At 38.2% G+C, this 26619-nt stretch overlaps 1 protein-coding gene across 1 annotated transcript in view; it reads left to right on the top strand.

Moving 5' to 3' along the window:
• CD96 (CD96 molecule) overlaps positions 1–26619 on the top strand; it is a 99503-nt gene that overhangs the window by 6763 nt on the left and 66121 nt on the right. The window contains exon 3 of the mRNA XM_021692513.2: positions 21535–21659. Within this exon, the coding sequence (XP_021548188.1) occupies positions 21535–21659 (125 nt within the window). The remainder of the gene's footprint in view (positions 1–21534; positions 21660–26619) is intronic.

Consider the following 26619-nt stretch of genomic DNA (forward strand, 5'->3'; position numbering starts at 1 on the left):
GCAAAAGCTTTTTATCTTGATGAAGTTCCAATAGTTCATTTTTGCCATTGCTTCCCTTGTCTTTGGTGATGTTTCTAGGAAGAAGTTGCTGCGGCTGAGGTCAAAGAGGTTGCTGCCTGTGTTCTCCTTTAGGATTTTGATGGAATCCTGTCTCACTTGTAGGTCTTTCAACCATTTTGAGTCTATTTTTGTGTGTGGTGTAAGGAAATGATCCAGTTTCATTCTTCTGCATGTAGCTGTCTAATTTTCCCAACACCATTTGTTGAAGAGACTGTCTTTTTTCCATTGGACATTCTTTCCTGTTTTGTTGAAGATTAGTTGACTGTAGAGTTGAGGGTCCATTTCTGGGCTCTCTATTCTGTTCCATTGATCTATGTGTCTGTTTTTGTGCCAGTACCATACTGTCTTGATGATGATAGCTTTGTAATAGAGCTTGAAGTCCGGAATTGTGATGCCACAAGCTTTGCTTTTCTTTTTCAACATTCCTCTGGCTATTCAGGTCTTTTCTGGTTCCATACAAAAATTAGGATTATTTGTTCCTGTTCTGTGAAAAAAAAGTTGATGGTATTTTGATAGGGATTTCATTAAATGTGTAGATTGCTCTAGGTAGCATAGACATTTTCACAATATTTGTTCTTCCAATCCATGAGCATGATACATTTTTCCATTTCTTTGTGTCTTCCTCAATTTCTTTCATGAGTATTCTATAGTTTTGTGAGTACAGATTCTTTGCCTCTTTGGTTAGATTTATTCCTAGGTATCTTATGGTTTTGGGTGCAATTGTAAGTGGGATCGACTCCTTAATTTCTCTTTCTTCTGTCTTGTTGTTGGTGTATAGGAATGCCACTGATTTCTGTGCATTGATTTTATATCCTGCCAGATGTATTTTAAAATTTGAAGTTACTAATATCTGTTATAAAAGTGCAACATGATTTTAATTTCCCAGATCATGACAAAAGCCTCAGAGGGCTGTTAATGTTGTTATTGGAAGCAATAGGAAGGGAAGAAGTAATGGTAATACAAGGAGGAGGAGGAGGGAGAATAGAAGTAGTATAGAATATAATAAAAGAACTATTATATTACTAGTAATAGAATATAATATCTGGATAATATAATCTTGATAATTTGACTACCCTGTCTAGAGGCATAATTTGCTCTTTGACTCTTTTCCAGTTTTATTGAGATATAACTGACATATGACATTGTATTTGTTTTAGGTGTACAACAGTTGATTGATACTTATATATATCGTGAAATGATCACCACAATAAGTTTAGTTAATATCCATCACCTCACAGAGTTAAATTTTTTTCTTGTGATGAGAACTTTTAAGATTTACTCTCTTAGCAACTTTCAAACATATGATACAGTATTGTTAACTTTAGTCACCATACTGTATATTTTATCTCCAGAATTTATTTATCTTATAATTGGAAGTTTGTACTTTTTGACCCTCTTCACCCATTTCACCCCCACGCCCACCTCTGGCAGCCGCCAACCTGTTTTCTGTATCTATGAGTTCATTTTGTTTTGTTTTTCAAGTTCCACATATAAATGAAATCATACAGTATTTGTCTTTCTTTGTTAATGTAGCATAATGCCCTCAAGGTCCATCCATGTTGTCACAAATGGCAGGATTTCCTTCTTTTTTATGAATGAATAATATTTCCTCGTATATTAGAATGTTTTCTTTGTCCATTCGTCCATCAGTGGACACTTGGGTTGTTTCTATGTCTTAGCTATTGTAAATAGTGCTGCAGTGAACATGGGGATGCATATATCTTTTCAAGATAGTGATTTTATTTCCTTTAGATATATACCCAGAAGTGGAAATGCTGGATCATATGGTAGTTCTAATTTTATTTATTTTATTTTATTTTTAAGATTTTATTTATTTATTTGAGGGAGAGAGAGAAAGAGAGAATCTTTAAGCAGACTCCTCGCTGAGTGAGGAGCCCAAGGCTGGGCTCAATCCCACCACCCATGAGATCATGCCCTGAGCCAAAACCAAGAGCGGGAAGCTTAACTGACTGAGCTGCCCTGATAGTTCTATTTTTAACTTTCTGAGGACCTCCATACTGTTTTCCAGAGTGGCTGTACCAATTTACATTTCCACCAACAATGCACAAGTGCTGCCTTTTCTCCATATCTTTTCCAAATATTTGTTATCTTATCTTTTTGATAATAGCCATTTTAACAGGTGTGAGGTGATATCTAATTGTGGTTTTGATTTGCATTTCCCTGATGATTAGTGATGGGGGGAGCAGTTTTCCTTGTCTATTGGATATTTGGATGTCTTATCTGGAAAAATATCTAATCAATTTCTCTGGCCATTTTTAAATTAGATTGTTTTGTTGTTGTCGTTGAGTTGTATGACTTGTTTGTATATTTTGGATATTAACCCCATATCAGATATGTGATTTATAAATATTTTCTCCCATTCCATAGATTGCCTTTTCATTTTATTGTTGTTTTCCTTTGCTGGGAAGAAGCTTTTTAGTTTGATGCAGTCCCATTGCTTATTTTTGCTTTTTTTGCCTTTGCTTTTGGTGTCAAATCCAAAAAACCATTGCTAAGGCCAAAAAATCATTGCCCCTATGTTTTCTTTTACAGGTGTTATAGTTTGGGGTTTTATGTTTTAATCCATTTTGATTTGATCTTTATGTATGGTGGGAGACAGGAGTCCAGTTTCATTCTTTTGCATACAGCTATCCAGTTTCCCCAACATCATTTATCAAAGAGCCTATCCTTTCCCCATTGCATATTCTTGGCTCCTTTCATAATAATATTGTTATAAATTAATTGATCCTATATGTAGGTTTATTTCTGGGCTCTCTGTTTCATTGATCTATGTGTCTTTTTATAGCATAGTTTGTTCTTGAACTTAAATGCCAGCTCTTCTTAAATTCTTGTATTCAATCTTTATCCAAAAAATATTTTTGAGTGCTTATGGGTGCTAGGCACCAGGGATGCAATACAGACATGATTCTGTCATCAGGAATCATAAAGTCCTATGGGAAGAGACAAAATAACCAAATAAGCAAAAAAAAAGGGGGGGGAGGGCCAAATGGCAACAGTGAGAAGTGCTCTTGCAGTAAGAAAGTAGTGTTTTGAGAGGATATAATAGGAAAATCAAGAAGGGTTTCCTGGGGGAAGTGATGCTTGAGCAGCAGTTAACCAGGTAAATATGGGGAAGACAGCTTTACACAAAACCGGATGTGTAAAGGCTCTGTGGTGGTAAGGAGATACTGCAACTGTGGGGGGTTTTCAGAGGTATTATGGCTTGAGCAAAAGGATTGAAAGGGAAGCCTTTGAAGAAGAGGCTAGAGAGATTGAGTAATCCAATTAAATTTTATCTTTATCCTAAGAACTGTGGAAACTAATTGGAAGGTGGTTGTTGATTTTTTTTTTTAATTTTGCATTCCAAAAAGATCTTTGTGGCAAAAGTGTAGAGAATGAATTGAGAAAAGGTAGAGAGGATAATGCAGATCAGTTAAAAGAGGACAGAAATCTAAGTGAGAGATGCTAGTAACATTGAGTAGAGTGACACAGAGGTACCTGGGGAGGAGTGTTCAAATTAGGAGATTCACCCTACAGGATTTGGTGATGGACTGCACATGTGGAATGAGGCACAGTATAAAGCATGTATCAAGAATGATGCTCTGGTTTCAAATGTGTGGAACAGAAAAAAATGGGGGAATTACTCATTGTATTAGGAAGAACTGGAGGACAACCTGATCGTGTAGGGATTGTTTGGAGTTTGACTGAATTTTATTTTGTACATGTCGAGTTAGACAGGAAGTTGACACATTCAGGAGATGTCAAGGAAATAGGTAGATATACAATTCCTGTTCTAGAAGAGAGGTTTAAGCTAAAGATACAAATTGGTGAGCTATATGAGTGTATGCTAACTGAGGTTTTGGGAGTGGAAGAGATCACGTAGGCAGAGAAAATCCAGTGAGAAAAGCGATGTGACCCTTCAACTAAGACAGATGGCAAAAGATAAATCTTCAAAGGATTTAGAAGAGAGACGAAAGAGTCAGCAGGAGAGAAGTTGGCTCACAAAAGAACTAGAATGATAGTATTTTGTGAAAGGAGTAGCTATCAATTCTGATGTTTCTGAGAGGACAACATGGTTATTGGATTGTATTATGGAAAAGGATGTTATTGATCACCTTAACAGAAGCTGTTTCTGTGGCATGGAAGAGAGATGGAAGTCAGACTCAGGGGGAGCAGAGGAGTGAGTAGGAGGCAAGGAAATGGAGACACCAAATGTCGACATAACTTCTAAGAAATCCGTCAGGAGTAAGGGGAAGGGTATGAGTGCTCAAATGAGGGTTTGCATCGGCGTTGTGCAGGTAGTGGGGTGGTTTTAATTAATGCAAGATGCTTGGCTAAGCTTCAAAAGCAAGTCAGAGTTGAAAGAGAGTAGTTAAATACACCATAGAGAAGGTACAATAAATAAACTAAGGTTTCTGAGAATATAGGGGCAATGAGATCTAGAACATTAGTACTATGGGTATTCTGAAATTGGACAAAAGGACAGTTTTCAAAAATTATATAACAGGAGAGAAGGAAATTGGAGTAAGTGCATATGACTAGGGCAATGCTCTTTTCTATTTTCTCTAAAATAGGAAACATGGGGCACCTGGGTGGCACAGTTGGTTAAGCATCCACCTCTTGGTTTTGGCTCAGGTTGTGATCTCAGGGTCATGAGATGGAGCCCCCGCATCCGGCTCTGGTTTGGTGCAGAGTCCACTTGGGATACTCCCTCTCCCGCTGCCCCTCCTGCTTGTTCTCTTTCTCTCACTTTCAAATAAATAAATAAATCTTTAAAAATTAATTAATTAATTAATTAAAAATAGGAAACAAAGTCATCTTTAGGTAGAGAGAGGGAGGAGGCTTCAGAAAAGAGATTGAAGAAAGTTTGAAATAGCTTCTATGTATAGAGGGAAAATGAGTTCACTAGGTAAATATATTTGAATTTTCAGTTAGTGTTGAATATACATTTGAGTATGGTAAGAAGTTGTAGTGAAGACAATTTGCTTTCACCAGTAGTGCTTGGCTGCTTGGTTCTGGGCATTAAAAAGTAGATAGTTGGAGTTCACTATTGGATTCCCTCTATATTAATGGGGGGTGGGGGTGTGGGGTGGGGCGGGAAGAGCCAAGGGATTTGGGATATTAGCAAGAATGTTACTGAAATGATGGACTGTAGAACTTTAGCTAGGTAATGAGGGAAGCAAAGCAAAGAAAGCTGATGGATTGGGAGAAAGTAGAGATCAACTCATTTAAAGACTCACTGAGGACAAAGAACAGTTGAGGCAAAATTAGTTGCACAAAACAGCCAGCAGGAGTGTTTGTAGGTTCGTAGTGATGTTGTAGGTGGAGCAATTACGTGTGGCACAGAAGGTCCAAACACGATCGTGAAAGTGGACGGCAGAAATGGAGTGGAGACAGTGGGGATAACAGTGGCAGACTGAGGGGCAGGTAGTGGATAGGGCAACGCCATGGTAACTGAAAGCGCTCGGGATTGTATCCGGATTGCAATCTGGATACCGAGATCTTCAGAGAACAATGGATGAGGACTGGGGCATCAGAGTTGGAGCTGGCAACCCTGACAGACCGCATAGCAGATATTTTAGGCTTTGACCATACAGCCTGTACAGCCTCTGTCAAAACCGTTCGACTCTGCTGTAGCATGAAAGCACCTCTAGATAGTATGTAAGCGAAGGGGCCTGGCTGTGTTCCCGTAGGACTTGATTTACAAAAATAGCCGCCAGATTCGACCCACAGGCCAGAGTTTTACAGTCCCCGAATTAGAGGATAATAGCAGTGAATCTGGAGAGAGAGGGATTAGTTTTTCTCAAACTGTGTTACATAAAGCTGGCAATACTCGAGATGATTTCAGATGATTCATGAAAAGATTTTAAAACCTCTAATTGTGGAAAATTTCAAACGTGCAAAATTATATAGAATAGTATAATGAGCTCCCATGTAGTGAACATGCAACTTCAATCATTATTAACTCACAGTCTTGTTTCATTTAAACCCTTAGCAACTACCACCTCCCAGATTCAACAATTCCAAAATATCTTACTTATTTTAGAATGATTCTTTAAAAGCTAAAGATGATGTGTATATATATGTGTGTGTGTGTGTATATATATATATATAGCCATGATATCACTATCAGAACTAAAAATATCTAGTAAATTCTTAATACCATGAAATATCCAGTTGGCCTTATAGTTGTTATTTTTATATTTTGGTTATTTAAACTGGATTCGAATAAACTCCAAGTATTGTGATCATTGGAAAACTCTCTTTTATTTTTTTTAAAGATTTTATTTATTTATTTGAGAGAGAGAGAGAAAGAGATGAGTGTGGGGAGGTGAGGGCAGAGAGAGAGGGAGAAGCAGACTCCCCGCTGAGCAGAGAGCCGGACGCCCCAAAACTCTCTTTTAATCTGAAGGTTGTTTTATATTTCTTATTTTTCTCTTCCAAAATATTTGTTAAATAAATTTGGCTCTTTATCCTGTAAAATTACCCACAGCCTGGATTTTGCTCCTATATCCCTTGGTATCTCCATGTTCCGCTCTCACTATTTAGTTAGGTATAGAGATTTGATCACATTAACGTTTTGTTTTTATTTTTTAGTATTTCATAGATGATATTGCATAGTTACATCAAAGGTACATAATATCTGGTTGTGTGATGTTAAGCACCATTGATAAGTATTGCCTAGATCCATTAATTCTTTGTGGGTTGACAAAGAGTGATGCTCAAATTCTATCATTCTTTTATTTATTACCTGAAGTCTTCTTATAGAGAAATCTCCTCTCATGAACCAATTATTTATTAGATGTACAGTTTGTATAAGAAAAACAAACAGATGCTTGATTCTTTCCCTTTATTTATCAGTTTTAAAAATTAGTTGGTTCACTAGCACTCTTATAAGGTGACCAAAAAGTATTTTGTAGTAAGTATTATGAATTCATATGAATTTGAACGTATTGATGAATTTCAGTTCATTACGGTTGTTATCCTTGTTATGCTGAAAATGTCCCATGTATAAAATCTATTAATCCTTTGTGATATAAGTTGCAAATATTTTCCCAGTTTGTCATCTGTCCTTACTTGCTTCTGATATTGTTTCCAATGCAGTGTAATTCTTACTTTTATGGAAAAAGTTTTCCCCATTCTCAGATTATATAGAAATTCACTCATGTTATTTCTAACACTTGCATGGATTTTTATTAGCATTTAAATTTGTGATGCCAGATTTCAAGTATTTACAAATGTGCCTAAATTTCTGCTTTTGTATATCTCTAATGCTTTTTTCTATATCTTCTCTGTTTTTCCTTTCTGTAGTTTAGTTTAGAAATTTTCCATTGACCTATACTCCAATTCACAAATCTTATTTTTTGTGCTGTCCAATTAAGTTTTCAACCCAATCAAATTAGTTCTTAATTTCTGATCTTATATTTTTAGTTATTGTTTTTGGTAGATTTTTTATTCTTTGATGAAATTGTCCATCTTTTCATTTACTCCCTTCATCTTTTTCTCTATTCTTGGATGTACTAAAAAGAGCTATTTTAATATTCTTATTGGATAACTTCAATGTCAGGATCATTCTGATGTCTGTTTCTATGTTTATTTTCTCCTCTCTCTGTCTCTTTTTCTCTCTCTTTTTGCAACTTCTTCCAGCATATATTTTCCTTTCATTATTACTGTCAAAGAGATATATATAATATGCATGTTATATATATTATATATTTATAAAATAAACCCAACAGAACAATGCTAAAATTAATGGATTAAAAATTTCTGTTCTTAAAGAAATTAAGAGAAAAAAAGAGAGAGAACTGTATATGTAATCTTTTATATTTACCCATATGTTTACCATTTCCTGTGCTCTTCATTCTACCTCATGGAGTGAAGTTATTATTTGGTATCATTTCCTTTCAGCCTAAAGAACTTTAGAATTTCGTATAAGACAAATCTACCTGCAATAAATCCTGTTTTGTTTTTTGTTTTGTTTTGTTTTTACTTTTGAAGGATAGTTTCACTGAATGCAGCAAATTTTAGTGGGCTGCTTTTTCTTTCATATTTTTTAAATTTTTTATTGTTATGTTAATCACCATACATTACAACATTAGTTTTTGATGTAGTGTTCCATGATTCATTGTTTGCGTATAACACCCAGTGCTCCATGCAGAATGTGCCCTCTTTAATACCCATCACCAGGCTAACCCATCCTCCCACCCTCCTCCCCTCTTGAACCCTCAGTTTGTTTCTCAGAGTCCATCGTCTCTCATGGTTCGTCTCCCCCTCCAATTTCCCCCCCTTCATTCTTCCCCTCCCGCTATCTTCTTCTTTTTTTTTTTTTAACATATATTGCATTATTTGTTTCAGAGGTACAGATCTGTGATTCAACAGTCTTGCACAATTCACAGCGCTCACCATAGCACATACCCTCCCCAATGTCTATCACCCAGCCACCCCATCCCTCCCAGCCCCCACCACTCCAGCAACCCTCAGTTTGTTTCCTGAGATTAAGAATTCCTCATATCAGTGAGTCATATGATACATGTCTTTCTCTGATTGACTTATTTCGCTCAGCGTAACACCCTCCAGTTCCATCCACGTCATTGCAGATGGCAAGATTTCATTCCTTTTGATGGCTGCATAATATTCCATTGTATATATATACCACTTCTTCTTTATCCATTCATCTGTCGATGGACAGCTTGGCTCTTTCCACAGTTTGGCTATTGTGGACATTGCTGCTATAAACATCAGGGTGCATGTGCCCCCTCGGATCCCTACATTTGTATCTTTGGGGTAAATACCCAGTAGTGCAATTGCTGGAACATATGGTAGCTCTATTTTCAACTTTTTGAGGAACCTCCATACTGTTTTCCAGAGTGGCTGTACCAGCTTGCATTCCCACCAACAGTGTAGGAGGGTTCCCCTTTCTCCGCATCCCCACCAATATTTGTCATTTCCTGACTTGTTAATTTTAGCCATTCTGACTGGTGAGAGGTGATATTTCATTGAGGTTTTGATTTGTATTTCCCTGATGCTGAGCGATGCTGAGCACTTTTTTTTTTAAAGACTTTATTTATTTATTTGACAGAGAGAGAGACAGCAAGAGAGGGAACACAAGCAGGGGGAGTGGGAGAGGGAGAAGCAGGCTTCCCCACGGAGCAGGGAGCCCGATGCGAGGCTCAATCCCAGGACCCTGGGATCATGACCTGAGCTGAAGGCAGACGCTTAACGACTGAGCCACCCAGGCGCCCCATGCTGAGCACTTTTTCATGTGTTTGTTGTCCATTTGGATGTCTTCTTTGCAGAAATGTCTGTTCATGTCTTCTGCCCATTTCTTTTTTTTTTTTTTTTTTTAAAGATTTTATTTTTATTTATTTGAGAGAGAGAGAATGAGAGACAGAGAGCATGAGAGGGAGGAAGGTCAGAGGGAGAAGCAGACTCCCTGCCGAGCAGGGAGCCCGACGCGGGACTCGATCCCGGGGCTCCAGGATCATGGCCTGAGCCGAAGGCAGTTGCTTAACCAACTGAGCCACCCAGGCGCCCTCTTCTGCCCATTTCTTGATTGGATCATTTGTTCTTTGGGTGTTGACCTTAAGAAGTTCTTTATAGCTTTTGGATACTAGCCCTTTATCTGATATGACATTTGCAAATATCTTCTCCCATTCTGTCAGTTGTCTTTTGGTTTTGTTGACTGTTTCTTTTGCTGTGCAAAAGCTTTTTATCTTGATGAAGTCCCAATAATTCATTTTTGCCCTTGCTTCCCTTGCCTTTGGTGATGTTTCTAGGAAGAAGTTGCTGTGGCTGAGGTCAAAGAGGTTGCTGCCTGTGTTCTCCTTTAGGATTTTGATGGAATCCTGTCTCACTTGTAGGTCTTTCAACCATTTTGAGTCTATTTTTGTGTGTGGTGTAAGGAAATGATCCAGTTTCATTCTTCTGCATGTGGCTGTCCAATTTTCCCAACACCATTTGTTGAAGAGACTGTCTCTTTTCCACTGGACGTTCTTTCCTGTTTTGTTGAAGATTAGTTGACCATAGAGTTCAGGGTCCATTTCTGGGCTCTCTTCTGTTCCATTGATCGATGTGTCTGTTTTTGTGCCAGTACCATACTGTCTTGATGATGACAGCTTTGTAATAGAGCTAGAAGTCTGGAATTGTGATGCCACCAGCTTTGCATTTCTTTTTCAACATTCCTCTGGCTATTCGGGAACTACTCTGGTTCCATACAAATTTTAGGATTATTTGTTCCATTTCTTTGAAAAAAGTTGATGGTATTTTGATGGGGATTACATTGAATGTGTAGATTGCTCTAGGTAGCATTGACATCTTCACAATATTTGTTCTTCCAATCCATGAGCATGATACATTTTTCCATTTCTTTGTGTCTTCCTCAATTTCTTTTGTGAGTATTTTATAGTTTTGTGAGTACAGATTCTTTGCCTCTTTGGTTAGATTTATTCCTAGGTATCTTATGGTTTTGGGTGCAATTGTAAGTGGGATCGACTCCTTAATTTCTCTTTCTTCTGTCTTGTTGTTGGTGTATAGGAATGCCACTGATTTCTGTGCATTGATTTTATATCCTGCCACCTTACTGAATTCCTGTATGAGTTCTAGCAGTTTTGGGGTGGAGTCTTTTGGGTTTTCCACATAAAGTATCGTATCATCTGCAAAGAGTGAGAGTTTGACTTCTTCTTTGCTGGTTTGGATGCCTTTTATTTCTTTTTGTTGTCTGATTGCTGTGGCTAGGACTTCTAATACTGTGTTGAATAGCAGTGGTGATCGTGGACATCCCTGCCGTGTTCCTGACCTTAGGTGGAAAGCTCTCAGTTTTTGCCCATTGAGAATGATATTCGCTGTGGGTTTTTCATAGATGGCTTCTATGATATTGAGGTATGTACCCTCTATCCCTACACTCTGAAGAGTTTTGATCAAGAAAGGATGCTGTACTTTGTCAAATGCTTTTTCTGCATCTATTGAGAGAATCATATGGTTCTTGTTCTTTCTTTTATTAGTGTATTGTATCACATTGATTAAATTGTGGATGTCAAACCAACCTTGCAGCCCAGGAATAAATCCCACTTGGTCATGGTGAATAATCCTTTTAATGTACTGTTGGATCCTATTGGCTAGTATTTTGGTGAGAATTTTTGCATCCATGTTCATCAAGGATATTGGTCTGTAATTCTCCTTTTTGATGGGGTTTTTGTCTGGTTTTGGGATCAAGGTAATGGTGGCCTCATAAAATGAGTTTGGAAGCTTTCCTTCCATTTCTATTTTTTGGAACAGTTTCAGAAGAATAGGTATTAATTCTTCTTTAAATGTTTGGTAGAATTCCCCTGGGAAGCCATCTGGCCCTGGGCTCTTGTTTGTTGGGAGATTTTTGATGACTGCTTCAATTTCCTTAGTGGTTATAGGTCTGTTCAGGTTTTCTATTTCTTCCTGGTTCAGTTTTGGTAGTTGATACATCTCTAGGAATGCATCCATTTCTTCCAGGTTATCGAATTTGCTGGCATAGAGTTGCTCATAATATGTTCTTATTATTGTTTGTATTTCTTTGGGTTTGGTTGTGATCTCTCCTCTTTCATTCATGATTTTGTTGATTTGGGTCATTTCTCTTTTCTTTTTGATAAGTCTGGCCAGGGGTTTATCAATCTTGTTAATTCTTTCAAAGAACAAGTTCCAGTTTCGTTGATCTGTTCTACTATTCTTTTGGTTTCTATTTCATTGATTTCTGCTCTGATCTTTATTATTTCTCTTCTCCTGCTGGGTATAGGCTTTATTTGCTGTTCTTTCTCCAGCTCCTTTAGATGTAGGGTTAGGTTGTGTATTTGAGACCTTTTTTGTTTCTTGAGAAAGGCTTGTATTGCTATATACTTTCCTCTTAGGACCGCCTTTGCTGCATCCCAAAGATTTTGAACAGTTTTGTTTTCATTTTCATTGGTTTCCATGAATTTTTAAAATTCTTCTTTAATTTCCTGATTGACCCATTCATTCTTTAGTAGGATGCTCTTTAGCCTCCATGTATTTGAGTTCTTTCCCACTTTCCTCTTGTGATTGAGTCCTGGTTTCAAAGCACTGTGGTCTGAAAATATGCAGGGAATGATCCCAATCTTTTGGTACCGGTTGAGACCTGATTTGTGACCTAGGATGTGATCTATTCTGGAGAATGTTCCATGGGCACTGGAGAAGGATGTGTATTCTGTTGCTTTGGGATGGAATGTTCTGAATATATCTGTCAAGTCCATTTGGTCCAGTGTGTCATTTAAGGTCTTTATTTCCTTGTTGATCTGTTGCTTAGATGATCTGTCCATTTCAGTGAGGGGGTGTTAAAGTCCCCCACTATTATTGTATTATTGTCTATGTGTTTCTTTGCTTTTGTTATTAATTGGCTTATATAATCGGCTGCTCCCATGTTAGGGGCATAGATATTTACAATTGTTAGATCTTCTTGTTGGATAGACCCTTTAAGTAGGATATAGTGTCCTTCCTCATCTCTTATTACAGTCTTTGGTTTAAAATCTAATTTGTCTGATATAAGGATTGCCACCCCAGCTTTCTTTTGGTGTCCATTAGCATGGTAAATGGTTTTCCACCCCCTCACTTTCAATCTGGGGGTGTCTTTGGGTCTAAAATGAGTCTCTTACAGACAGCATATCGATGGGTATTGTTTTTTAATCCAATCTGATAGCCTGTGTCTTTTGATTGGGGCATTTAACCCATTTACATTCAGGGTAACTATTGAAAGATATGAATTTAGTGCCATTGTATTGCCTGTAAGGTGACTGTTACTGTATATTGTCTGTGTTCCTTTCTGGTCTATGTTGCTTTTAGTCTCTCCCTTTGCTTAGAGGACCCCTTTCAATATTTCTTGTAGGGCTGGTTTCGTGTTTGCAAATTCCTTTTTTGTCCTGGAATCTTTTTATCTCTCCTTCTATTTTCAATGACAGCCTAGCTGGATAGAGTATTCCTGGCTGCATATTTTTCTTGTTTAGTGCTCTGAATATATCATCCCAGTCCTTTCTGGACTGCCAGGTCTCTGTGCATAGGTCTGTTGCCAATCTAATGTTTCTACCATTGTGGTTACAAGTCTCTTCTCCCGAGCTGCTTTCAGGATTTTCTCTTTGTCTCTGAGACTCATAAGTTTTACTATTAGATGTTGGGGTGTTGACCTATTTTTATTGATTTTGAGAGGGGTTCTCTGTGCCTCCTGGATTTGGATGCCTGTTTCCTTCCCCAAATTAGGGAAGTTCTCTGCTATAATTTGCTCCAACATACCTTCTGCCCCTCTCTCTCTTTCTTCTTTTTCTGGGATCCCAATTATTCTAATGTTTCGTCTTATGGTATCACTTATCTCTCGAATTCTGCCCTTGTGATCCAGTAGTTGTTTCTCTCTCTTTTCCTCAGCTTCTTTATTTTCCATCATTTGGTCTTCTATATCACTGATTCTCTCTTCTGCCTCATTTATCCTAGCAGTTAGCACCCCCATTTTTTATTGCACCTCATTAATAGCCTTTTTGATTTTGACTTGGTTAGATTTTAGTTCTTTTATTTCTCCAGAAAGGGTTTCTCTAATAACTTCCATGCTTTTTTCAAGCCCAGCTAGTATCTTTAAAATCATCATTCTGAACTCTAAGTCTGACACTGTACTAATGTCCATATTGAGTAGGTCTCTGGCAGTCGGTTACTGCCTCTTGTTCTTTTTGTTGAGGTGATTTTTTTCCATCTTGTCATTATGTCCCAGAGGAGAATAGATGAATGAGAGGACAAAATGCTAACAGGGTAACAACATCCCCAGAGAATATACTCTAAACAAATCAGAAAAGACCTGAAAATGAGGGAAAAGAAAGGGAAAGAAAGAAAAAAGAAAAAAAAAAAAAAGAAAAAGATAAAAACAAACGAAAATGGAACAAAACAAAAAAAACAGAATATGATCAAATATAATCAGGCTGGTGCATAGATCAGTGCCACACACTAGATTTTGGGTGTATTTTGGTCTGTTAGAAGAAAGTGCCTCCCAAAATTTTAAAGAAAGAAAAACATATATGTACAAAAATAAGGGTTAATATGATGAAGGGATGGAATATGACTGTAAAGATGAAAATTATAAAAAATTTTATAAAAGGAATTGATAAGAAGTTGTTTGATAAAAGAAAGAAGAGGATTTAAAAAAGAAAAAAAAGGGAGAGAATGTGATCAGGCAGGAGATTAGAACAAAGCCATACACTGGAGATTTAGGGTATATTTTGATCTGTTAGAAGAAACTGTATCTCAAAATTTTAAAGAGAGAACAACTTATATATATATGCCAAAAATAAGGGAAACTACTATGAAGGGATACAATATGACTCTAAAGATGAAAAATAAAAATGTTTTTTAAAAAGGGATTGATAAGATGTTGTTGAAAAAGGGAAAAAGAAAAATTCAAAAAAAAAAGACAGTTAAAAAAAAATTAACTTTGAAAGACTAAAGAATCATGGGAAAAAAGCCATGAATTCTATGTGCTGTATTCCCTTAGCGCTGGAGTTCTGCCGTTCTCATTGATCGGTAAACTTGGTCTTGGCTGGCGGTTCTTGCTGATCTTCTGGGGGAGGGGCCTGTTGCCATGGTTCCCAAATGTCTTTGTCGGAGGCGGAATTGTCCCCCCCTTGCCCTCCAGGCTAAGTAATCTGCTCGGGTTTGCTCTCGGGAGCTTTTGTTCCCTGCAAGCTTTCCGTTCAGCTTTGGAGGAGAGAGTGAAAATGGCGGCCTCCTAATCTCTGCCCCGGAGGAGCCGAGAACTTGGGGCTCCGCTCCTCAGTGCACCCCCAGAGAAAAGCAGTCAATCACTCCTGTCTCCGCGGTCTCTGGCCGCACTCCGTACTCACCCGGCCTGTGACCGAGTGTTTCTATCTCTGGCACACGACCCCATGTGGAGTCTCCAAACCCAGCAGATTCCTGTGGTGCACTCCTGCGCCGCTCCTCCCCGGGGAGGAAGGGGAGTCTCCCCGGATCTGCCTCTTGTTGGGTCCCTGCTGGAGGAGCAGTGGCCCTACTGGGCCGCGGATCACAGTTTATGGCAACCCCGAGCTGAGAGCCCACGCCTTGGCTCCATCTCTGCAGCCGGCTTCCCCGCTCCGATACCTGGGAGCTGTGCCGCACTCAGGCACCCCTGGTCTTTCTGTGACCCCGAAGGTCCTGAGACCCCACTGTCCCTGCAAGGGTTCCACCCCCCCCCCCCCCCCGCTTAGCCACTGGAGCAACGACCCTCAGCGGAGCTGACTACTAAAAGTTCCGATTTTTTTTTTTTTTTAAAGATTTTATTTATTTATTTGAGAGAGAGAGAATGAGAGACAGAGAGCATGAGAGGGAGGAGGGTCAGAGGGAGAAGCAGACTCCCTGCCGAGCAGGGAGCCCGATGCGGGACTCGATCCTGGGACTCCAGGATCATGACCTGAGCCAAAGGCAGTCGTTTAACCAACTGAGCCACCCAGGCGCCCCTAAAAGTTCCGATTTTGTGCTCCGTGGCTCCATCACTTGCCAGAAGCGGCCAACGGAGGCCCCCTCTCCCGCCTTCTATCCTCCCAAATATCGCCTCGGATTCACTTCTCCACACATCCTACCTTCCAGAAAGTGGTCGCTTTTCTGTTCAGAGAGTTGTTGCTGTTCTTTTCTTCGATCTCCTATTGAGTTCGTAGGTGTTCAGAATGGTTTGATCCCTATCCAGCTGAATTCCTGGGACCAGACAAAATCCAGGTTTCCTACTCCTCCACGTAGTGGGCTGCTTTTTCTTTCAGCATTTTGAATATATCTTCTGATTTCCGTTATTTCTGGTGAGAAGTGAGCCATTAATTGTATTATTGGTCTCCACATGTGATTCTTTTGTTTTGTTTTGTTTTTCTTGCTGATTTCAATTGCTGCTTCCATAATTCCCTCTTTGTTTTTGGCTTCCAGCAGGTTGATTATAATATGCCTAGGTGGGTTTCTCTTTGTGTTTAACTTTTTTGAGTTTTAAGATTTCTGGAGGTATAGATTAACTTTACGGAAAGTTTTTTAAAATTAAATATGAAGTTTTGGACCATTATTTCTTCAAACATTTGTTCTGTCCCACTCTTTCATCTCTCCTGCTGTGACTCCCATTGCATACATGTTAGGACACTTGAGCTCTGAAGCTCTGTTTTCCTTCACTCCTCTTTCTCCCTTTTCTTCAGATTAGATCATTTGTGTGTGTATATATATATATATATATATATATATATATGTATATATATATGTCTATATATATATATATTTAGATTATTTATTTGGAGAAAGAGAGGGAGAGAGAGCACAGGTGGGAGGGGCAGAGGGAGAGGGAGAGAGAGTCCTAAGCAGACTCCACACTGAGTGCACAAAGCCCTATGCGGGGCTCAGTCTCACGACCCTGAGATCACAACCTGAGCCGAAACCAAGTGTCAGATGCTTAACCGACTGCACCACCCAGGTGCTCCTAGGTCATTTATATTAATCAATATTCAAATACACTGATTCTTTCTTCTGCCATCTCAAATTGGCTGTTGACAATCCCTAGTAAATTTTTCATCATTTTTTGTTACTGACTTTTCAACTCTAGAATAATTATTTGGTTTATTTGATAGTTTTCTACTTCTCCACTAGGATCCCCTATTTATTGAGTCATTTTCATCATCTTTTGTTTTAATCCCATGAGCATACTTACAAGAGCTGCTTTAATGTCTGTTAAATCCAATGTAGGACCCAATCAGAATCAGTTTCAACTAACTGCTTTTTTTCCTGAGTATGGATCACACTTTCCTCTTTTCTTCATGTATAACCTTTTTTGTTGTTGTTGTTGAAAACTAGACATAATAATAATAATGTGACAACTGTAGATCAGTGGGGTTTTTTCTTTTTTTTTTTTTAATCTTGGTAACTACCCATATCTAAATTATAAAATCTGTTTCCTCTTCAGTATGTGGATATTGATTTTTCTGCTCAACTTTTTATTATAATTATTATGTCTTTAGTTTCCAAGGAATTGCCCCTGCATTGGCAAAGCCCCTTTGTTTGTCCACCAATGAATTTGACAAAAGTTGTACTCAAATTCCTCAAGCCTGTTAGTTAGGTTTCCATATCTGTGTTGGGTTGGGGGGGGGCGGTAGTTAGAGGGTGCAAAGTTGCAGACCATAACACAGTCTCCCTTGGCTTTTGCTTTTCAATAAGCTCTCTGAGGTCTCTGCACTCACCTGTGTATTTTCCCAGTCAGCCTGGGGTGGGTAGACAACTTATCTCAGCTATTCCGTGACTCTCTAATTTCCAGAATCTCCGTGTTAAATGTCTATCTGCTCTGCTACTCACCCCAAATGGGATTTGCAAACCCATGCTAAAGCTTCAGTTTTTCTCTGTTTCCTACCGAGTTTGTGCCTGTTAGCTAACAAAGTGAAGGATCTTCATACTCAGACCTAATTTAAGTCTGCCTCTTCCAGAAGAAAAGCTGCTGTTTCTTGCAGCCAGCTCCAAGATGGTAAAGCTACCTGTCTCACTAACAACACTGGGGAAGGGGAATGGAAGGATTCCTAGGCAAGAGGAATATAGACTCCAGCTATTCTTACTGAAGTTCTAGCATTTTTCCAAGAAGAGATGTTTCTCAATTACATGTTTGCGTTTGGTCTTGAAATGATGGTTTTTATACATTTGCTCAGTTTTATACATGGCTTTTTTCACTGACCTTTTCATGGCCCCATAGCCACAAGCACCTCAACCCTCTCCCTGCCTCATTTGTGATCCTTATATTTTCTCTTTATTTCAAAATATATATTTATTACTACTCTCTTTCTTATAGCAATGATTTATTTTTAGTGCTAAAGGCAAACATAGATTCAACACTCACCACAGGCTTTATATAAATGCCTCTCCAGTCTGAAGTGTATTTGATTGGCGAATCCTCAGGAAGTGCTCATGGGAGCAATATTCCCTGACTTCTTACACATGGCTCTAACAGGTTTTATGTAGTCTTCATCTCAAAAGGCTTATTTTGCTGAATATAAAATCCTTACCTCACATTTTCTTTCCTTGCGTACATTAAATATGTTGCTACGTTATTTTCTGGCATAAAGAGTTGCTGTCAAAAAGCTAATAATAATCCTATTTTCTTTCCTATAACTGACTTTTAAAAAATACCATTATAATAATTTGCTTAATATCTATTCTGAGCCTATTTTCCTACTTTTTCAGTATAATCTTTCAATATGTATTTTCTAATCATTTTTTACTTTAAAAATTGTACTTGTATTATAATTTTTAGTATTTTTTTCTGTCTACTGCTTATTTCCTTTGGTGCCTTCTATTATACATGCTTTTAATCTTCTTTGCTTATCACTTTCTTTGAAAGTGATACTTTTTATTTTAAAATTTATTATTTCTTAATTTATTTTAAAATTTCCCTTTATTGAATTTTAAAATTTCTTTTAGTGCATTAACTTTTGGGCCAAATGTTCTGTGTTTTTCTTCTAGTTTGCTCTTAATTTCTACAATGAGTTGTTATTTCCAACCCTTTCCTGAATTCTCTCACCTGTCTCTGCTGAGCTTCCTTTTTTCCAGTTGACTCATTTACCAGTCTTGCTAAAATTTTTTGCAGCTTATATCATTTTCCTTATTTCTTTTACCTAATTTTGAGTTATTAGGCTACAGTTTTTATTGTGAAATTATCTTTTTCTAATATGTTGCCATTGTTGAGGGGATGTTCTTTTGTTCCCTTTTCTCTTTTTTCTTTATAGTATCTTTATGTGTGATTCTACCCCATTCCTTTTCTATTGCTCACACTTAAGGTAAATGCATGTTGATTTTTGCCATGGAAGGGTGGGCCGGGCTAGCTTTTATAAAGTGTTCAGTGTCTCTGGAGCAGTCTCTTCTGTTATTTTCAAGGTAAATAATATGCCATTGTACTTTCTGAGATATACTTCCTTCCCTCCTCTCCCTCACTTTTATCTAAATTGCCTGTTTGCTTTCTCCTATTGGACCTATCCTGTTTAATTTGGATTCGACTCCCAGGGGTTTCTTCTCAGTATGGGATCTGTCTGAAAAGCACCCTCTATTCCAGCACTGACAAGCCTCCTCTTGTTTCCCTTGAGGGCACTGGTAATCTGGTGCCTGCAAACTCCTTTCTCCATTTCTGCTGCTATTCTCAGATTAGTCTGCATGTCTTTGCAGTGATTACCTGTTGCTTTGGGCTGGGGGGGGGTGGAGGGCGGAGTTCTCTAGTTCTGAGGGGCATCCGAAGCTCAGTCGATTTTCCTCTCTTTCTTTCTGCTCAATTGCTGATACCACAGTGGTCCAGTTATTTGTCCCCATCTATTAATGGGGGTATATTGTTAATTAGTGTTCCTATACATATTGCCTATATGTTTTTAGGTCTGCTACTCTAGTTACTTTGTCTGTTTTTGTAGGGAGTTTCAGGAATATTAAAAAAGTTAGGTCGGTTGCATTCCCAACTTCCCAGAATCTGGATCAACTTTACAAAAATTTAATACTTATATATTTGGGTAATGTACATTAAAATATAATTAACATATCAAGTGGATTTCATGCACTTCCCAAATATTAGTGCCTAGATCATTCTCTGTTGAAAATAAACTTATGTAAGTAAAACAATTATAAAAAAACAATTAAAATAATATCAAGAATAAAATTAAATAGTGGTAATGGTGGTAAGCAGTCCTGGCAAACAATTTTGGTGGTAGTATACAAATAAATCTTTTGGAATTACTGTTATAGCTAAATTCTCTTAACCATAAATGGCAGGGCTTTTTTTTTTTTTTTTTTTAATTATGGGGTTGGAATAACATTTGGAAACAGTAATGAGGAGCAAGGAAGGCACTGATCCCACCTCCTAATTTTGAGGAATTAAGGGCACAAAAAAATAAACGGCCACTATTTGAGAATGATGCAAGGAAGATATGCCCTAATGGAGAGGCCTGGTTTCAGGTAAGGAAGGGAGGAAGAATGAATTATCAGTAAACAGGGTAGCTTCTATTGCTGAGAGATTGGAGTATAACAAAGTCCTAACGGCTAGCTATAACATTCCAAGCTGAGAAATATTCCACTTAAAAATATATGCCATTGATAATAATGAGAATACTCATACCCATTAAATTCACGGAATTTAAGTAGCTGAATGGTCAGAAGAAAGCTCTTAGTATAAGGAGGATCCTTGCTTTATTGGTTATAGTAGTTTATATAAACTAAAAACCCAAATTGAAAGAACACACAATTCAGTAACTGGAAATGACAAAATAGATGACGATATGTATATATGATAGCATGACATAAAGTTTCTGAAAATTTCAACCACCAATAGCTTAAGAATCATGCAAAACATTTTAAGTAAGAATACGGGTAACATTTGTTGGTTAAAAGGATTGCAATGTATGAGAAAACGTATGCATACAAACAAGATTTATATAGACATGGAAAAAAGAAAATCAGATTTTTGGGATATTAGGATGATAGAAATCATTTATAAATTATTCCTGGATGTTATTATAGTTTAGTTACAAATGGGTATGTGTATGTCTATGACTTTCCCAAAGAGAGGCTGTGAAACTGATATTTATGTCATATTCCTTTTAAAATGAAAAATAAATAGATGAAAATGAAAATAATCCATTAACAATGCCTTCTTCAGAGTTTCCTTATATATTTTTCTATATCATTCCATCTTTGGAGGAATATTTGTAATCTCAAAAAGACAACTCATAAGGGCAGTAAGGCAGTAAAAAGATCAGCGAATGTCAGAGTTTGGCAGGAGGGAGGGAGGATTCCAGCACAGAGGATTTTTAGGGCAGTGGAACTCTTCTGTATGATATTACAATGGTGAATACATGTCATTATACATCCCTCAAAACCCATAGAATGTACAGTACCAATAGTGAACTCTAATGTAAATAAGCTATGGACTTGAAGTGATAGTGATGTCAATGTGTCATGGTAGTTTTATCAGTTGTAACAAATGTACCGCTGTGGTTAGGGATGTTAGTAGTGGGGGAGGTTGGGCATGCATAGGGGACAAGGGATATATGGGAACTTTTTCTACTTTCCATTCAGTTTTGCTATGAACCTAAAACGTCTCTAAAAAAAAACTTTAAACCTATTAGAATTTTTAATAAGATCATTAGAGGCTAGGTTATAAAGTTTTATATTCTAACTGATCAAAAAAATATCTGAAGCCTAAAGCATTATTTTGGGGTTAAAGCAGAGGAACATACCAAATTGTGAGGTAGATTCTTTTGGGGCAGCTTCCCTGTAATTTTTCAGTGGTAAGCAAGTCTCTCTGATTCTCAGTAGTTCCATTTTGCCATTTATACAATGAGGGCTGTTAGTGGGGTTTTGCCTTGTCATAGGTGAGCCCTGAGGGCAGATGAATATCTACACTAACACTGTTCCTGTTTCTGTCACAAAAAGCATTTTATAAACCAATCACATATTCCTGTCTCTTCCGCCTATATTTCGTTATAGTTACACAGAATGAATGGAGAAGCAGCAATATAATAGAAGTACAGATAAATCAGTCTGTGGAAATACCATGCTTTCAAAATATCTCCTCAGAAATTTCGTCTGAGTTCACCTTTGCATGGTTGGTGGTAAGTGTTGCCCTTTTCGGTGAATAACCACAATGCTCTTTAAATATTAATGAAATAAAAATGAATAGCAAGTAATACTAGGGAAGGAAGCACACAGATGGAAGGTTGGGAACTGGAGGGGGAGGGACGGTGGGGGGGGCACTAAGATTCCTTCCAACTCAGCAAGCCTCCAGGTCTATGAAGACAGTAATTTAAAAATTAGTTCCTAAAGGTTAGTTTCTATTTCAAGCTATATACCAAACCCTGATCACAGAGAGAAAAGAGTGTAATGGGCACTGGAGAGGAGCCCCATGCAGCAGAAACCCCTACGCACAAATATGTGTTTTATAAACAACATACGGAGGGGCGCCTGGGTGGCTCAGTTGCTGGGCGTCTGCCTTCGGCTTGGGTCATGATCCCAGGGTCCTGGGATCGAGCCCCGCATCGGGCTCCCTGCTCGGCGGGAAGACTGCTTCTCCCTCTCCCTCTCCCTCTCCCTCTCCCCCTGTTTGTGTTCCCTCTGTCGCTGTGTCTCTCTCTGTCAAACAAATAAATAAAATCTTTAAAAATAAATAAATAAACAACATATGGAGAGGGAAGAAACCCCTTTTCCTAGAATGCTTGCTACTGCATCCTGGAGAACACGCAACATTCCTTTAGATGGGGAGACACAAACTCTAATGCTTATAAGATACAGGCAGAAAACATACATGAGAGAAGCAGGACCTGTGTGGGAAGCAGCCACTCAGCAACCTGCTCAGTTTTATTATTGCCACAGATTGTGGCAGACCCATAGTTGCCATGTTTTCTGACAGAGAGAGAGAAGGAGAAAGAGAGGGAGAAAGAAAGAAAGAGAGAGAGAGAGAGAGGAAAAAGAAAGAAGCCAGAAATCTAGATTTTTATGAGAAACTTCCCAAGGCAATCCAACCAAACGGCAGCTAGCTTTAATCTAAATCTATAGTAGACCTCTAATATTGTTAAACTGGTTGATGACACAAGACTAACACAAAGATAAACATAAGCACAGTTTTGAGAATCACATAATGGGGTGTTGATTTAGATGATCCAGAACATGATTATGATAATTTTTAGATGGTCATCAAGATGAAAACACAAGATTCAAAAATTCTTGCAGAACTCCTAGATCTCCATGAATATAGTGGCTGATACAGTTTGCAAAATACTATATCCACATAAATGATAACTCGTATTACAAGTTACCTAAATTTCTGTGGACTGTTTTGGAAACTAGACCATTTGTCTGAGGATGTGCCAAATCCAGAATAATGGACTTGCAAGGAGGCCTCAGAATACAACCTACTGATGAGTTGTCACTGTCTAGATAATTTTTGGGATAGTCAGTAGGATGAAAAGAAACAGATGTTCTAAAATAATTTTCTCAGACTGTTCTAAAATCTACGATGTCTCTTCGTCATCTGTCAAAAAACACTTTTTCCCCCCTTTTATAGGGTTTGGTTTCCAAAATGTAAGTCTTCCTATCATTACGTCTATCATTAGTATAAGTCAATTGTTCTTAACCAACATGATACAAAGTGTTTCTCAGACAAAAGTTGAAAAGAGGAGATGATCTCAAGAGGGCAGGAACTGGCCGTACTAAACATTACAGCAATGGAAGTGCACCATCTACGCCTTGCTTGCGTTATTCGTAGTTCCCACCAATGCGTGAACATCTCCACTCTAATTACCACAGTTTCACTATTAAGGGGAATCATCAAGTTTAATAATAATAAATAATAATACAGTTTAATAAAGCTTGACTGTAGGGATTTATACTGGCTAGTAAGTTGATCTATAGTGTTCTTATCAAAAGGCTGGGTTATCTGTTTTTCCAAGCAAGTGTCAATACTTCAGCCAGCCTGTGTCTTTTGTGTGACTCTGAGTTTCTCCAGGGCAAAAAGCTATGCCACTCATTTAAAAAAATCCCTAGCATCTCCTTTAGTACATAGGCACTCAATAAAGAATAAATAATTGATTGGATCTGTTTCTCTTTGTCCCACTCCCCCACAGTCCTATTCATTGGCCTCATATTAAACTGATGGTCACTAAATTCATGCTGGCTGTTCAACTGGTTAATGAGCATCTCATTAGGTATCAACAACTAGATAACTGATAAGGCATCTTCTATGCACTGGTTGTCTTCAAAGAAGCGAGAAGGCTAGGCAGACGTTATCTGTGGATCCTGCCAGGGCATGTAGGATAAATGAGGGATGGAGAGAGTGCACCTAAGGTCACATGGTGAGGCAATCCTAAACGTCGAGAACCTCCAGCCACGCTGTCACTTTGAAGAATGCACCATGATACAGACAACTTGAGGAATCTTTTTGAAAGAAACCTCTCTTCAAAGGGAACATTGTATTGCCAAATGTGCGAGTAAATTCCTACTGCACATTCCCCTTTTAAATGTCAAAATCTATTTGCTCCTCCGATTTACATCTGTGCTCCGCACTGTTGGCAGCTGTGGGATTCAGCAGGTCTGAGCGGAGATCAGCTAATGTGCTCATATGAGGGAGTCAACCGCAATTCTTCGAGTCACAACTATTAGAGGCCTGCAGAGGACACAAATACCCCCTCAGTCCATATTTTCATTCTTTTCTCTCTTGTTAAACTGGCGGTAATAATCATAATAAGCCAGTTGTTCTTAAAAACATGATACAATGTGGCTTTTAGAAAAAGATTAAAGAGTGAAGGTGGTGAAGATGAGCTGAGGAGGGTGGGAGCCTGCTGGACTGAGCTGGGAAACTCCAGGAAGCTGCAAAGTGCTCCCCCACTTCAAATGCCCCACTAAAGCCCTAGAAACAAATTTATAAACTAAAATTATTTTAATCTAGGTCACTGAAAAACAGAAGTCATGTCTCCTTTATGTGGGATTTTATAAAATCTAATTAATTCTGTTATGACCCTCATGGGAAAGGTGATCATTGGGATCCTCAGTTATCATAAAAATGTCATTTGCCTTGTGTACCCAACCCCATGCAAAGGCTGTGTCACATGTGTCCGTGGGGTGGTTTCTTGGCATTTGGGGAAGTTACATTCCAGGATGGCGACTGCACTGAAGCAGAAAGGCATCAGATGCAAATAGTGTATCCAACATTGAACTAGCATGAGAGGTAATTAAATAAACACAAAGGGTTAATCCTTCAGTGGACACTGAGGGTTTATGTACATGATAGGATGATGAATAAGAAGTCATAGGATATTTGTGTTTAGGTGGTGTGCAGTTGGTAGATAAAGGACAAGTAATCGTTTTTCCAGTTTATGTCCTGAGGCCCAAGGATAGAGTCATCTGGGAAATTCTGCAGGCTTATTCTGGGAGCTTCTAAATACAGTCTAATATTCAGCTGAGCAGGGAGCCTGATGTGGGGCTCGATCCCAGGACCCTGGGATCACGACCTGAGCCGAAGGCAGACGCTTAACAACTGAGCCACTCAGGTGCCCCTAATATTCTGTTTTCATTCCAAGGTATCACCCTGATTTCCTACAACATAAATTTCGATTCAGTCCCACAAACATATATGAATCTGTTTTGAGTGTTAAGTCCTACAGGGATACAAAACTACATCAAATATATTTCCTGCCATGAAATACAGCTTTAATAAAAACAAAAAATGGCAGCCGAGAGGGAAAATAGTTTGATTCTGCATAAATGGACCTGGAAAAGCTTCTTAGGTTATATTTGAGCTGGATAATTAAAGAACAGTTGGCCAGCAAACATCAGACATGTACTACACCAAGACCCTGGGACCTTGAATACAAGTTGGTAGTGGAGGTGGAGAGAGTTATCGAAGAAATGTTTGTTTTCAAATTTGGTGGATAAAGAGAAACCCTGATTTTTCTCCTTAAAATCATGAAAAGAAGGAGAAGACTATATCGGATTCAAACAGTTCAATATTTGTGATAAAGGCACAAAAGTAAAACCTAGATGCTTATATTTCTTTACATTTCTGTCTATATTTTTTCCATATACTCTTCTTCAATATTTGTAATGTTTTATATTTAAACAAAAAGCGAACTGGCATTAAAAACAATGTTGGTTTCCCATGCCTGTGGGAAGCCTAGCTATTCAGAAAACAAAACTCACCTCCTACCTGATGGCAGCTGACCCTCTCTTCACTATAATCAGAAATAAAGTGGTAGCCAACTCACAAAGGACTAACAACCAATTGTGATGATTAGAAAAATATTGTTCCAGTGTTCTACAGAGGAGACGTGGGGAGCTTTGCTAACCGCCCGCTTTGACAGCACCAACTAGATAGAAAATAAGTGGAAGAAATGTGAAGATAGGAAGCAGTTTGGAGATAAAGAAGTAGCAGTTGATAGAATTAACAGAATTTATTGAATGTGCTCTGTACACTCAACACCTGCCATGGGCTGTGGTCAGCACAGCCAGGTCCGACATGGTGCTCAGGCCAGCCTGGAGATGAGATAACATCACTAAATCAAATAGTAACAAAGTCTCTCTTCTGTATTGGAAATTCTGAGTCTATACAAAAACGGGAAAGCCTCCACAAATTATTTTAAGGTTTGTCATTAAGGTCATTAAGGGACATATAGGAAAAGCTTTTCATGATTCGATAAGACCCTGCCCAACCCTCATCGTGCTAATTATTTTATCCAACTCCTGCCCAAAATTTAATTATACGTTTATTTCTCTTCTATGGGTCCTGATTTTTTGTTTTTCTTGTGAATTTATTCTTCCCCTCAAATAGACTATAAGCAGAAAAGGCAAGGACTGTTTGTTCTACTACTGTTATGAGGCTGAATATAGCAAAATCATTAATAGCATGACTTTTGGAAGGAAATTGTTGTTTTCAAATTCTGGCTCTTCTGTTTACTAACAGTGTGACCTGGGAGCTAGGATTAGGGTGAGGTGAGCAAGGCCCTCTCCTTAAGTACAAAATTTAAGGAACTGCCCCAAAAATCAGCAATTGAGATACATATTTTAATGAATTATTTTTTTAAA

This window comes from Neomonachus schauinslandi, chromosome 1, assembly GCF_002201575.2.
Source record: "Neomonachus schauinslandi chromosome 1, ASM220157v2, whole genome shotgun sequence".
Taxonomy (NCBI): Eukaryota; Metazoa; Chordata; class Mammalia; order Carnivora; family Phocidae; genus Neomonachus; species Neomonachus schauinslandi.